This window comes from Macaca fascicularis, chromosome 12 (assembly GCF_037993035.2).
Source record: "Macaca fascicularis isolate 582-1 chromosome 12, T2T-MFA8v1.1".
Lineage (NCBI taxonomy): Eukaryota > Metazoa > Chordata > Mammalia > Primates > Cercopithecidae > Macaca > Macaca fascicularis.
The window spans coordinates 126,364,396-126,380,174 of record NC_088386.1 but is presented as its reverse complement, the minus strand read 5'-3'; the positions used below and the strand labels follow the sequence as shown (position 1 = coordinate 126,380,174).

The following is a 15,779-nucleotide window of genomic DNA, read 5'->3' as shown; positions in this document are numbered from 1 at the left end:
ATTTCCTCATTTTTCTGTGTTTATTTTTTCTAGATTCCCTGGATAGCACAGAGTTAGGAATGCAGGCTCTGGGGTAGAACACCTGGGTTTTTCCTTGTTCATCTGACCCTAGGTAAACTCCGTTTGTGGTATCTCTGAATTTCAGTTACCTTATCTGCAAAATAGGCATATAAGTAATATTAATCTCCAATGGCTGTCATGAGCATTAAACCAACTGCCACAGAGTAGATGTTCAATCAAAGTGAGCTGTTAATGGCACGGTGATTTTTGTTGTCTTTTACCCCTTTTTACAGTTTCATTTCCCTTCCTTCGTCCTCTAGGTATCTACACCCTCTTCCATGTGCACCACTTCCTTTCTGAGTCTCTCTACAAGACCGCCTTTCTCTTTGAATGTTCCTGCTCTTAAACAACATCCTCACATTTAAATTTTTCCCCTATTCTGCCACCTCCAAGTAGCCCCCGTGATATCATAAGAAATATACATTTCAGTCTTCATTCCCTGCTCCTGGTCAGAGCTTCCAAAACCCTTGAAGCATCCTAAGTCATGACAAGTGAAAAGAGCACTTTCTGTTATTCATAACAAGCCCCTTTCGACCACATCTGGGTTCATGTTAATGAGGTAACTTTTGGAAAGCCCCTAAGGATTGGGGGGTGGTTGCCAGGGGAGCTGAACGTGAGATTAGACGGTTGGAACTTTCAGCTCCACCTCTTGACCTCCAGGGAGGGGAGAGGAGGAATGGAGGTTAACTTAATAATCAGGTAGCAATGATTTAATCAATTCAGACTGTATAATGGAATGTCCATAAAGAACCCTAAGTGACTGGGTTCAGAAATCTTCTGGGTTGGCAAACACATGGAAGTGCCAGGAGAGTCGTGTCCCAGAGAGGGCAGAAGCTCTGTGCCCTTCCCCACGCTTTGCCCTATGCATTTCTTCCACTTGGCTGTTCTTGAGTTGTATCCTTTATAATAAATGTCAGACATTTCCATGCACTCTGTGTGATCTACTAGGAAAGTATCGAAGCCAATGAAGGGCGTGTGGGAACCTCCAATTTACAGGAAGTTGGTCGGAAGCACAGGCCACAACCTGAGACTTGCAACTGGCATCTGAAGTGGGGGGGCATTCTTATGGGAATGAGCTATTAACCTGTGGAGTCTGTGCCAAGTCTGGGCAATTAGTGGCAGAATTCAATTAAATTATAAGATATCAGGTGGTATCTGCAGAGAATTGGAGAACTGATTGGTGTGGGGAGACCACCGACATGTTTGGTGTCAGAAGTGTTGTGAATATGACAGTACAGGTAAAACAGGAGCCTTTCTTTCTCCAAGGGTCTCCTTTTTGATGTTGACCATGGACCATGGGCTGTGGTTCTTAACCCTTCACAACTTCACACAGATCCCCTACGGGGAACTTTCTAAATCACAATTACTTCTAGGTAGCTGGCATCTGTAAATCTGGCCTAGTGACACACTTGGCTCTGATTCCCTTATGGTTATTGAGCCAACTATGTCTTGTCATGGCCACTTCTCCAGAACCCTGCATCTGGTTAGGAGCTCATATAACCCCCTCCTTGACTTCTCCATTGTCCTTCCGTATGTCTTCCCTGATTCACAATCTCCACTCAGAACCTTGGATCCCTAACCTCTCTTAGAGATAGTTTTTATTCTGTCATTTTTACCTTGTTCAAGACTTAGTTGGATGCCAGGCCTCTCCTCCCTCTCTTCTCCATCACTTTCTCGGAGAGGCAATTTGTCTTGGATTACTGAAGAGCGGGAGAAAGAAGACGCAATTAGAGATCTACAGGGACCAGGGACAATGTCTGGAAATCATGCTTTTAGGAATTTCCAATCCTTGGGTGACTCAGAGCTCAGAGGTTTCCTCATGACCTAAAGTTCTCCTGTTATCCCTTGGGACAGAGAAGAGAAGACCCCAACAATGAAGGCTTTATTGTCCTACACAGAAAGGAGACACTCAAGATTTAAGGATAAAGGAGTAATGGAAACATTGTGAGCTATGTTACCCTCAAAATTGTCAGATGGCAGGGTAGGCATATATCAAGTGTAAGGAAGAAACTGGGGAATTTCCTGGGGAGAAGGTCTCAAGTCCTAGAAAGATTCCATTTTTTTATAATCAGCCAGGTGCAGTGGCTCACACCTGTAATCACAACACTTTGGGAGGCCAAGGCAGGAGGATTGCTTGAGCCCAGGATTTTGAGACCAGCCTGGGCCACATAGCTAGACCTCATATCTGAAAAAAAAAAAAAAAACAAAATTAGCTGGATGTGGTATTGCACACCTGTGGTCCCAGCTACTCAAGAGGCTGAGATGGGAGGAACACTAGAGCCCAGGAAGTTGGGGCTGCAGTGAGCCGAGATTATGCCACTACACTCCAGCCTGGGCAACAACAAATTGAAACTCTGTCTCAAAAAAACATAAATAGAAAAAAAGTGAGAAAACCTCAATATCTTTAAAGATGAGGCTAGAAAACAGGAGAACGTTGTCTTAATTGGGTCAGGGAGGATGAACAGTTCTCAAATAAACATAACAGAGGACACAGGGGCAGCTTGTGTGAACTTCAGGGTCCGAGAGTCAGCAGCATCTCCCTGAGGGTGGGTGGGCTGCTGTGCTGGACGGGTGGTGTGTGGTGCTGTCTCAGGTCAGTGACAGTGATCCTCAGGGCAGGTCACCCAAGCACCAGGAGCGCCAGAAACTAAGACATGAGTTGAGGGCACTGGAGCTAGGAAGGGGGATCCCCGCAGTCCATGGAGAGGAACAGAGCCCCTGAGAATGTGGGCAGTAAAGATAGCACCATTCCCTTCCATCCCCACAGCCTGGACCATCCTGGTTACAAACATTGACTTGAAATTTGTGCCCAGGTATTTGATTTCCTTTTATTCCTTTTCTGACTTGAATATTTGCTATAGAAATTATTTTATTATTAATCTAGATAAGGTTAGTATTGATACAAATCAATAAGCCATATGCAACTACTGCTTAAATTTCTTTCCTTGTTCATAAACCTGTAGTATTTCTTGATTGCCTAGTAAGTAAACTTCAAATTCCTTAGCTTTAAATTCCAGACCATTCAATATCTTCCTCCAGTTGATCTAAGTCAGCTCCTATGTTGCTTCTCACTCTCAGATTTAGCCAAATCTAATTTGTCCTGTTTTGCAGACATGCTTTCAAACTTTTATTCCAGTTCCCATAGCATCCACCCTCTTCAGGGCATGTGCCAGTTTCTCTTGTGATGTCTCTATCTCTTATTTGGAGAACTGGATTGAGATCAAACTGTGTGGGAATAAAAAGTTTTCCAGGCAAGTAAAAAAATTGTAGGACGTCTTTAATGTGTACCATTTTAACAGTATAAATTACGCATTCTTAGGAAAAAGGTCAAGAATGAAACCTTTAGTTTGGTATAGCACCAAAAATAGTCCCTGGCAGAGTAATTGGTTTTGTCATTGCTTAATTAATCTTTGTTTCATCCCTTGTGGATAAAGGGTTAGCAAAACCACTTCTACTTCACTGAAGGCAAACTTGACCCAGGGTTAACTTTCTTGTTCATATTCTGAAAACCTAATAAAGATAGCCTTTTTTGCAGTGTTACTAGGCAAACAGAGGTTAGAAATGACCCATGACTGGTTGACTGGGACTATGTATGGACAACAAATACCTGTGGGGAAGCCATAGTTGTGGTCTTCCTTCAATTGATAACTCTTGTAACTCAGTTTGCTCCTGTAACTCAGCTTGCCCATATGGGGTCCTGAAAGCTGTTATATGGAGTTGTTACAAGAGACATACACTCCCATAGGCATGTGGTGCTGAGCCAAGGTGGATCCTGCACCCACAGCTAAGTTGTCACTCAGGGCAGGTAGTAGTCAATTTGGTGGACTGCTATGTAGACCACTGCAAGGGCTCCCACTGAAGAGAAGAAGCTGCCCTGTTGGGATTCTGTTTCTTACTCTATGCTCTTCTAAGTAAATCTGATGCCAGTGTTGCTCTGGTTGTCCTGTGAGTCCAAGTTGCCAGTGAAGCCGACATCCAGGTGCTTGTTTTACCATGACCATAAGCCATGAGCTTTGAGAAGACTCATGACATGTCTATTTTGTTAACTACTCTATCCCCACTGCCCAACAAAATGTGTCACACATGGTAGGAGCTCAGTATACACTTATTGAAAAAAAATCGACCCTGGAAATCAAAAGGTAGATAATAAATCTAATTACCATTTTTGAAGCTTTCATAAATGTGAATTAAATCGGGGTATTCCTGCAGGTTGACCTCGCTGAACAGTGCTTCCAGAACTGGCAGGCTAAACATCTTCTCCAGTTCACTGAGAACATTGTACACTACTCTCTGTACAGGGACCAGGTTTCTACAAGAATCTTGAGAATCCTTAAAAAATATTGAATAGAGAAAATATAAATACAGACTTCCAAGTTACAGAAGAGCTCTAGAAAGGAATTCTATGGTTACTGTATTCTAATTTCTCTACATAAGTATTTTCATGTGAAGTTCTATAATTTTTACTTATTGGTATAGCCAGTAATGAAAGAAGTAAATCCCTTCTCCTTAAAAATACCCACTGATGAGCCTGATTGCCTCACCCTCATTTACATTAGATGCAAAAAGGGGCAACTTGGAAGGATAAAAGTGGCCTCAAAGTCCTTTAACAGCCTGATCCATATGTTTTTGGGATAGACGTAGCAGGCAATTGATGAATGGCTGTTTTGTTGGCTGGACAACCCCTGCTCTTCCCCCAAGACTGATTTGGCCTGAAGGGCTCAAGGAAACCAGGCGACCATTCTCCCCTTGCTGTGAACTTGGCCACAGAGGAAGCACATTCATAGCCGGAGATGACTCGCTGCTCTGTATCTCCAACAGGGCCTATGGGTGGAATTTACCCATAGTCCAAGACTCCAGAAATGCACAAAAAAAGGAAAGAAAAAGAAAACACATGTGTTGGAGAAAGAATAACAAGCATTTACCTCCAAATTTGTCCTCTCTGGACACCAATTCCCTGTGGGTTTTAATGTTCTCAGATCTAGGTATTTTAAATTGATGTTAAGTGGAAGAAAATGCGGTGCCAATTGCTATTTCAAGTAAATCAGTTCATTAAAATTATTTTTAAGTTCTAGTTTATGTTATAGTGTATGAATTCTACAAAACACTGTACATTTATGGAGAACACCTGTTTCTATTCCAGTTTCTCCAGTACCATTCACTCCAACTCCAGAGGGCACCATGGAACACCATTCCCTCAGCTGGAAGCAGGACCATCTCCGGTGACCTCTGCTTCTCCCCTCCTTTTCTACTTTACAGGAACACTTACAGAAATACTTGAAAAAGTTCCCCACTCATAGGAAACCTGTCAGTTAGCAAGTTGTACCCTGAAGTTTTGGTCTAGGATATCAAAGCATAACTTACTTTGGGGCTGGCTTACCAGATTGTGACATAATAAACTTTACTCACGTCAAACATTTTATTTGTGATGAGTTCACGGTCACGGAGGCCCTCAAGGAATGGAAATGTCTTTTTTATTGCATTTGAAATCTCCACCTTATGTCTTTTGAAGTGCTTGAATACAGCGTCACAGAGAAGTCCCTCATCTACATCCTGGTCTTCTGTGAACATCCTAGGGAAAAAGGACACCATGTGAAAATGGTCGTCAAGATTCTGAGATGTTTGTGGAGATTGTAAGACTTTACATATAAAGGACAAGCTACAAAGAACGAACACATATAAAATAGGTGATACTCAGTAGAGGCCAGAATAAATGGAATTTAAGCAACAAAAAAGATGTAATAGAAGAAATGGAGGTTGTGAAAAACTAATATAGAGGACTGAAAAAGTTCTGCCTAAACTGAACAAAGCCATTGTAAAGATACCTTCACCTAACCATATATGAAATATTTTTGAAATAAAAATTAAATTCCTACAGAATCTAGATGGAATAAGCAGGTCATCCACAGAGAAATGAAAAACAATGGAATAAAAATAAAATCTAACCTTGAATATGCATCTTAATTAACAACTGAGAGAAAACAAACCTGAGAAAGATAAAAATAAGATGTCCTTGTCTAATCTGTAGCTGTTAAGAAATATAATCCTGTATCATATCATTAATTTATTAATAATACAATGCAGTTTAATAATAATGATACCACATTATTGAGAATTTCATGAGAATATCAATGATATCTCCTAGAATGTCTGATTCTACTTTCTGTTAATATAAATATATCTGTATTATTGTTATATATGGTGAACAATTTTAGGCATCTGAATTTCAGAAATTGCTGTTGTTTCCTGTGAAAGTAATTTTAAAGTTGAATCTCTAATTCTAGTTCTTAGTTGATTACTTTATTGCTCTGATAATGTTTTAGTCAACGTCTCAGTATTCCTTAATATTATGAAAACTTATGAGCCCTTCCTTCCCAACCAGAAGAGAATTACTGGCACTTTCCAGTATCTAACATGAGGCAGGAAACAATAATGTTACATTTTTGTTTTGAATTTCTGTAAAAAAAAGTTTCTGGTTAAAGATCACTAAAATAATAACAAAGGAATTAGATTCACAATGACAAAAAGAATGGCAGAGAACAATAAGCAGATAAGAGATTTCAAATAAAATCTTGAAGTTAAAAAGTGGTCAGAAAAGTGCTAGTTGCAATAGTAGGTAGGGGATGGATGCTTTCAGAGGTTAGGAATCATGGTGCCCTACAGAATTTGTAAGAAACAATGGAGATTTGAAGGGAGACACAGAGCCAAAAACTGATGTGTTATTTGAGAAATGAACAGAACAGTGTATGCCCTGCCTGTCAACCTACATGCTGACCACATGCAGCCAGGTAGCCTCTCAGGGGCAACCAATGCTGTCATTTTTTCCATCATATGTTGATACTGCCTGCTACTGGATTTCGTACAAATGGAATAAAAGATATATATGCTTTTGTGTCTGCCTTCTTTTGCTTATCATTTGTGTTGATGTGTTGAACAGTAGTTTGTTCATTTTTGTTGTTGAGTGGTATTCTATTGTGTGAATCTATCACAATCTGCTTATTCAATTTTCAGTTCATGGTCATCGGAGTTGATTCCATTTTGAGACTACTAGAAATAAAATTGCTGCTCTTGTACAAGTCTTTTCGTGGCAAGATGTTTTCACTTCTCTTGGGTAAATATGTAGGAGTGGAATTGCTGGGTCATTGTGTAAGAGTACTGTTAATCATTTTAGAACCTGCCAAACTGTTTTTCAAAGACTAACAGAGAGAGCCTTTCTAGTTTTAGCCATTCCAGTGTGTGTGATGTGATATCTCATTTTAGTTTTAATTCGTATTTCTTTAATGATAAAATGATGTCAAGCACATTTTCATGTGCTAATTGGCAATTTTTTTTTTTTTTTTTGTAAAGTGTCTGTTCAAGTCTTTGGCTCATTTACATTATTCAGTTTTACTTACTGATGGGTAGGAGTTTTTAAAATATATTACGGATAGAAGTGTTTTGTCTGATGTATATATTGTGAATATTTTCACCCAGTCTGTAGCTTCTCTTTCATTTTCTTAATCATGTCTTTTGATGGGAAGAAATCTAATTTTGACAAAGTCCAATTTGTTATTTTTTCTTTTATGATTAATGACTTTAGTGTACTATCTAAGAAATACTTGCCTACTCAAAGGTCATGAAAATATTCAAAAAACAATTTACAATATAAGCATGGGTTTATATATGTACTTTCCATGCTATACCATTGATATATTTGTCTACCCTTATGCTGATAAGAATTTGCCTTAAATATCATGGCTTAACAAAAGTCTTGAAGTCAATTAGAAAAGATTGTCTTGGATTTTCTAGATTCTTTGCTTTTGTACATATCTTCTCAAATCAATTTGTCAATTTCTACAAGAAAAGACTTAAGGATTTTTTTTGGATTTAAATTGAAGCTACAGATCAATTTGAGGAAGCTGACAACAATATTGAGCTTCCAATCTGTTAACATTGTATATCTCTCGATTTACTTAGATGTCTTTAATTTTACCCAACAGTGCTCATAGTTTTTAGAAGTCATGTACATCTTTCATTAAATGTATTCTTCTCCAAAAACCTATTGAAATAAAAAATTAAATTTAATTAAATTTATAAAATAATAAATTTATTCCTAGTTATTTTATTGTTTCGGTGTCACTTTAAATGATAATGCTTTTCAAATTTCTCTTTTACTGTTATATGAAAATATAATTGGTTTGAAATGTATTAACCATGAATTTATGGCATTACTAAATTCATGTATTATTTCTAGTAAATTATTTATAGATTTCCTTTGTATTTTAAAGAAAATATCTATATCATCAACAAATAGACTGATTTACTGTTTCTTCCCAAACAATTATTTTCTTTTTTTGGTCTTATTTCACTGGTTAGGAGTTTGAATACAATGTTGAAGAGAAGTGGTGAGAGTGGACTTCCTTGCCTTATTTCCAATTTCAGGGACGAAGCACTTAGCAGCACCATTAAGTGTGATGTTTGCTATACCTTTATACATATTCCTGCTTCCTTCTTTCCTTCCTTCCTTCTTTCCTTTCTAAAAGATTTGAAAATAACTACTGATTGAGTGAAATCAGACCTTATAAAACTTTATGTAACACTGAAAATAAAAATAAAAAGCAGACATAGTTTGCATTTTTAGAGAGATAAAACAAGGAAAACAATGAGTTGTAAAAGATAAAACAGAAAGTCCTAGCCCAAGCAGTCAGACAAAAGAAAGAAATAAAGGGCATCCTACTCGGTAAAAAGGAAGTCAAACTGTCACTGTTCACCAATGATATGATTGTATCCTAGGATATAGATCTGATAAATGAATTTAGTAAAGTTTCAGGATACAAAATCATCAGTAGCACTGCTATACACCAACAATGATCAAGCTGAAAATAAAATCAAATCCCTTTTACAACAGCTGCAAAAAAAAAAAAAAAAAAAAAGCAAAACAACAACAACATCAACGACAAAAAAACAAAACACCTTAGGATATACCTAACCAAGGAGGTGAAAGATCTCTGTGAGGAGAACTACAAAACACTGCTGAAAGAAATCACAGATGACACAAACAAATGGAAACACATTCCATGCTCATGGATGGGTAGAATCAATATTGTGAAAATGATCATACTGCCCAAAAGCAATCTACAGATTCAATGGAATTCCCATCAAAATATCACCATCATTATTCTCAGAACTAGAAAAAGAACCCTAAAATTCATATAGAATCAAAAAAGGGCCCACATTGCCAAAGTAAGACTAAGCAAAAATTCCAGAATCTATAAATAACTTAAACAAATCAGCAAGAAAAAAATTCAGATAATCTTATCAAAAAATGGGCAAAGGATATGAATAGACAATTCTCAAAAGAAGATATGCAAATGGCCAAGAAATACATGAAAAAATTCTCAACATCACTAATTACCAGGGAAATGCAATTCAAAACCACAATGCGATACCACCTTACTCCTGCAAGAAAAAACATAATTAAAAAATAAAAACATGATGGATGTTGGTGTGGATGTGGCGAAAAGGGAACACTTTACACTGCAGGTGGGAATGTAAACTATTGCAACTGCTATGGAAAACAGTATGAAGATTCCTTAAAGAACTATCATTTGATCCAGCAATCCCACTACTGGGTCTCTACCTAGAGGAAAATAAGTCATGATATGAAAAAGACATTCGTACACACATGTTTATAGCAGCACAATTAGCAATTGAGAAAATGTGGAACAAGTCTAAATGCCCACCAACCAATGAATGGATAAAGAAAATGTTATATATAAATATATATATATATATATATCACATATATACATACATACCATGGAGTACTCCTCAGTCATAAAAAGGAATGCAATAACGGCGTTCTCAGCATCCTGGATGGAGTTGGAGACCATTATTCTAAGTGAAGTAACTTAGGAATGGAACCAAGAATCATTATCTTCTCACTTATCAGTGGGAGCTAAGCTATGAGAATGCAAAGGCATAAGAATGAGATAATGGACTTTGGGGATTCAGAAGAAAGGGTGGGAGGGGAGTGAGAGAGAAAAGAATACACACTGAGTTCAGTGTACACTGCTTGGGTGATGGATGCACCAAAATCTCAGAAATCACCACTAATGAATTTATCCATGTAACCAAAACCACCTGTTCTCCCCAAAAACTATTGAAATAAAATAAAGATAAAATGGAAAAAGTATGAAAAATTATTTAAACAGAATGCAAAGGAAAAATGATATTGAAAGGCAATATTAATAATATTGAAAAAGAATCATCAATATTGATGATATCAATGTTGATTGGAATCGAAGAGAATCCAACTAAGGACACAACTAGGACAAAATGACACAAAAAATGTCAAAATCGAAAATCAGCAAGTTATGGTATGCAATTGTCAATAAAACAAAAAGCAAGACTGTTCCCATTTAACGTCAAATCAAAATTCAAGAAACAAGTCATGAGACAAATGTTTTATGGACATTGAAAAACAATTCACCTCCGGTTTTTGACTCTTTACATAAAAATGGACAAAGTATACAGGCTCTGGATAAATTAATAAGAATGATTTAATATTTAATCTTATGACTTAAAAACAGAGAACACTGCTAGGCATGGTGCCTCATCCTGGTACTCCCAGCACTTCAGGAGGCTGAGGTGGGCGTATCACAAGGTCAGGAGTTCGAGACCAGCCTTACCAACATAGTGAAACCCCATCTCACTAAAAACACAAAAATTAGCCAGGCGTGGTGGTGCATGCCTGTAATCCCAGCTTCTTGGGAGGCTGAGGCAGGAGAATTGCTTGAACCTGGGAGGCAGAGGAGGCAGTGAGCCGAGATCGCGTCTCTGTACTCCAGCCTGGGTGACACAGCGAGACTCTGTCCCAAACAACAACAACAACAACAACAACAAAAACAGGAGAACACATATTTCTCAATATCCTTGAAATATATATCAATATTCAGCATAATCTTAGCCACAAAAGAAGTCTCAAAAAGTTATGATCACTAGAGGTGAAACAGACTTCATAAAGAAAATAAATTACTTAAGATTTTAGAAAACAAAAGAAAGCACACTGTGTTGGATCAAAGATGAAATAAAACTTGTAGTTAGAGGTTATTTAGAACCAAGAAGAAAGAGAAAACTAATGACAATGAGATTGAATGAAACAAAAAATAGTTCAACTTTAGAAAGTCTCTATAATATTCACGAATGGGTTTAAAAGGGAATTTTATAAGTCCTAGCAGCTATTTTTTTTTTAAATTAAAACTCTTTCTGAAATAAAAATGAACACAACATGAAGTCTCTAAAATCAGCAAATGTTTTAGTAAACATTAATGGTGAAGTCATTTAAATAGAAAACAATATGGGGATGTCTACCATTACCACCATCTTTTACATATATATGTGTGTGTGTATACACATATACATATGTGTTCACATATACATATTTTAGAAGCTTTAGTTAATGCAATAGGATATGAAAATAAAATAATTGATAGAAATACTAAAATAGTGTACAATATGTTCTATAATTATATATGTAGGAAACCTAGAGACCTAATAAAATTCATAAGAACTAGAAAAAAAATTTACTGAGGAGTATATATTAGTCTGTTTTCACACTGCTATAAAGAACTGCTTGAGACTGGGTAATTTATAAAGGAAAGAGGTTTAATTGACTTAGTTCAGTGTGGTTGGATAGGCTGCAAGAAACTTACAATCATGGTGGAAGGGGAAGGGGAAACAAGGCACCTTCTTCACAAGGCAACAGGAAGGAGAAGTGCCAGGTGAAGGCGGAAGAGCCCCTTATACCATCAGATCTCATGAGAACTTACTCATTATCATGAGAATAGAATGGGCGAAATTGCCCCATGATTCAATTACCTCCACCTAGTCTCTCCCTTGACACCTGGAGATTATGGGGATTACAATTCAAGATGAGATTTTGGGTGGGGACACAGCCAAACCATATGAGAGTATGAATAGAAAATAGATATATAAAACTTATAGTTTTTATTTGGAATGACATACATTGAAAAAAACATTCAGACTCAATAGCAAATACAAATGTATATATTTATAAACATCTGAAAGGTATGAGACCTATATGAAGAAAACTATAAAAATCTTATTGAAGAAAATTAAATAAGATCTAAATAAACAGAGATTATGAAAGGCCTCCAATTACAAAAAAGGTAGTAATTTTAAAACATCCATTATTCTGAAATTATTATGTAAGTATGGTGCACTTGCAACCCGGAACCCCATTAAAACTGGATAAAATATTCCTGTATTAGTTTGCTAAGGATAATAGCCTGCAACTCCATCCATGTCCCTGCAAAGGACATGATCTCATTCCTTTTTTATAGCTGCATAGTATTTCATAGTGTATATGTACCATATTTTCTTCCTTTAGTCTATCACTGATGGCCATTTAGGTTGACTCCATGTCTTTGCTATTGTGAATAGTGCTGACTGCATGTCCTCACTTATAAGTGGGAGCTAAATGACGAGAACACATGGACACATGAGGAGGAACAACACACACTTGGGTCTGTCGGAGGGCGGGGGCTGGGAGGAGGGAGAGGATCAGGAAGAAGAGCTAGTGAATGCTGGTCTTAACACCTGTGTGATGGAATGAATCACACAGCGAATCACCATGGCACACTTTTGGCTATGTAGAACATCTGCACATCCTGCACATGTACCCCCGAACTTAAATAAAAGTTGGAAAAAAACCTGAATCAAATAATGTAAATATTTAAATGACAGAACAAATATCTGAGTCAGACAAGAAAAATTTGAGAAGAGAGTAGTTAAAGGAAGATTTCTCTTAATAGGTTAAAATGTTTTTTAAAAGCAATACAGATATAAAAGAGTATAGAAAAGCATTTTCAATATATACAACAAAGGATTAATATATCTGATATTAATGGGCAAAGACTATAGTCTATTAATAAAAAGCAACAAATAGCCCCTCCAAAATGGACCTGAACAGGCAGCTTAAATATGAGGAAATGAAAATGTCTAATAAAGATGTGAATACATAAAAATTAAAACATCAATGAGAAACTATTGCTTGCCCATTAGACTGGCAAACAGAATTTCATTAGCGACACTGTGTCACACGGGAGAAGATTCAGAGAAACAGACACTTACTCATCCCTGGTGTGAGCATGAATTACTACAGCCTTTTCAGAAAAGATTTGGCAACATCCACTAAATTTTAAGATATACTACAGACTGACCCAGCAGATCCACTTTTGGAATCTATCCTATAGAAATAAAAAGGCAACATCCATCTTATAAAAACAAGAACTGCAGAACTTTCAATGCTCCCAATTTCTTCAAGAGTGAAAGACAGATCCTTACACTATTCAAAGGGTCTGAAATGATACATCCTTTGCTCCTCTCCTTTTGCTCATGTCTGTTGGGCCACACTCACCTCTGCTGTTTCTTGACTACACCAGAGATTCTCCACCATTAGGGACTTGATACTGGCTATTTTCTCTGCTTAGCACAGACACATATATCTATGTAGTGAACTAACTCCCTTGTCTCGTTTAGATCCTTGCTTCACTATCACCTTCCCAATGAGGTCTGCTTTGACCAACTTATCTAAAAATCACAATCACAATCCCCCTAGCATGCCCCCATACTCCCAAGCCCCTAATCTGACTCTATTTCTTTTTCTCATGCCCTCACTACTCCCTAATATGCCAAATGAATTACTTATTTACTTATTGTTTATCATATTCTTTATTGTCTCTTTTCTCCTCAAAAATATATATGCCATGAGGGCAGAGGTTTTGTCTGTTTTGTCCACTGATTTTTCTTGAGTATCTGATATATACAAGGTGTTCCGTAAGTATTTGTTGACTAGATGCTCATAAATGCAAAATTTTTGTTGAAGCATTTGTTTTTACCAGGAAAAATCCCTCAACAATAACATATACTCCTAAACCTGAAAACAACCTAATTGTCTATTCAGCTGGCTGGTTAAGTACATTACTGTAAATATACACTGTTGAACTATTACATAGCTATTTAATTCTAGTAATTTGGATAGATGGTCTTAGTTTTGTTATTCAATGAAAACATCATGTTTAGATCAATATATTATGATCACATTTTTATATAAATTAAAAAAGTCTTTCATTTGTATATAAAATGCAGAATAAATGTTAGGGAAGACATGGAACCACTACACCCCAGGTGTTAACACTGGCTTAGTGGGCAGTTTCAGAGTTCTAACCAGGTCCCTTCAGATCTTTCTTTTACCATTTTTTAGGTAATATCCAAGAATAGAAATAATAGAGTAAACAGAATAAGACTTTTGAGTAAGTATATTTAATAACCCCATAACTTATTATAAGTTATAATAATAATATTAATATTGAATAAGTTATGAATAACATTCAACCAACTAGGAAACTTAGAAATTTAAAAGTTGAGTTTGTAAATTCAAAAATAAAGGTAGGCAAAATAATAAAACATTTAAAAATAAATTGAACAAACAGAATGCAAGACTTGTAGGCTGAAAATGGCAAAATGTTGCTGAGAGAAATTAAAGATCAAAATAAATAGAGATGCCCATGTTCATGGATTGAAAGACTCAATATGTTTAACATGGCAATTCTCTCCAAACTGATCTAGAGACTCAATATGATTCCTATCAAAATCCCAAATGGCCTTTTGCAGGAATTGAGAAGCTGATTCTAAAATTTACATGGAATTGCAAAGAACCCAGAATATCCAAAACAGTCTTGAAAAAGAAGAAAAAAGTTGGAAGACTTATACTTTGTGATTTCAACACTTCTTATAAAGCTGCATGAATCAAGACAGTACTGGCATAAATATATATAAAGATCAATACAACAGAACTGAGAATGCTGAAATAAATCCTTAGGTTTTTGGTCAATTGATTTTCCACAAAAGTGACAAGGCAATTAAATGAGGAAAAGATAGTCTTTTCAATCAAATAGTACTAGTACAACTGGATAGACACATGCAAAAATATGAAATTAGACCCTTACCTCACACCATATGCATAAATCAACTCAAAATGGATCATGGATCTAAATGTAAAAGCAGGGATGGCTTTATGGACATGCATCCTGTGCAGTCACAAAAGACTCTGTGCTTAGTTTAGTGTCTGCTTTCACTGTTTTGAAATCCTTAATAATTTTTGAACAAGGATTCCCCCCGCCATTTTCATTTTTCACTGGGTTCCCCAAATTATGCAGTAGTCTTGTAAGACAGCAAAAATGATAAGACTTTTGGAAGAAAACACAGGCAAAAATCTTTGTGACTTTAGGTAAGACACAGAATTAGCTACAACAAAAGTATAATCCTTAAAAGAATAAATAAGTTAAAATTTAACAAAATTTAAATATTTTGTGCCTCAAATATACCATAAAGAGAAAGAAAAGATTAGTCACAGTCTGAGAGAAAACATTAGCCAATCATATTTTTAATAAACTACTTGTATTCAGATATGTAAAGAATTCTGACAACTCAATATGAAGACAAGCCAATTAAAAATGGACAAATGATTTGAATAGATATTTCTCCAAAAGACATGTGAAAAATAAAAACATGTGAAAAGATGTTCAGTATCATTAGTTATTAGAGAAAAGCAAAATCAAACCACAACAAAATACCAAAACACATCCACTGGAATGACTACAAAGACAGAAAATAACAAGTTTTAGCAAAGATGTGGAAAAACTGGAACCTTATACATT

The 15,779-nt window shown here is 36.3% G+C and overlaps 1 protein-coding gene across 39 annotated transcripts in view; it reads right to left on the bottom strand.

Moving 5' to 3' along the window:
- The window catches only part of SP100 (SP100 nuclear antigen), a 129,474-nt gene that overhangs the window by 96,855 nt on the left and 16,840 nt on the right, over positions 1-15,779 (bottom strand). For 28 of the 39 annotated variants that reach the window (XM_015432927.4, XM_015432928.4, XM_005574548.5 and 25 more), the window contains 3 exons: positions 5,467-5,629; positions 4,221-4,389; positions 1,677-1,760 (listed from right to left, as the gene is read on the bottom strand). In XM_015432927.4, the coding sequence (XP_015288413.3) occupies positions 1,677-1,760; positions 4,221-4,389; positions 5,467-5,629 (416 nt within the window). Of the gene's footprint in view, positions 1-1,676; positions 1,761-4,220; positions 4,390-4,601; positions 5,630-9,854; positions 9,909-15,779 lie in introns of all 39 variants that reach the window. The other 11 variants (XM_015432930.4, XM_074010461.1, XM_045367853.3 and 8 more) reach the window with 2 other exon arrangements.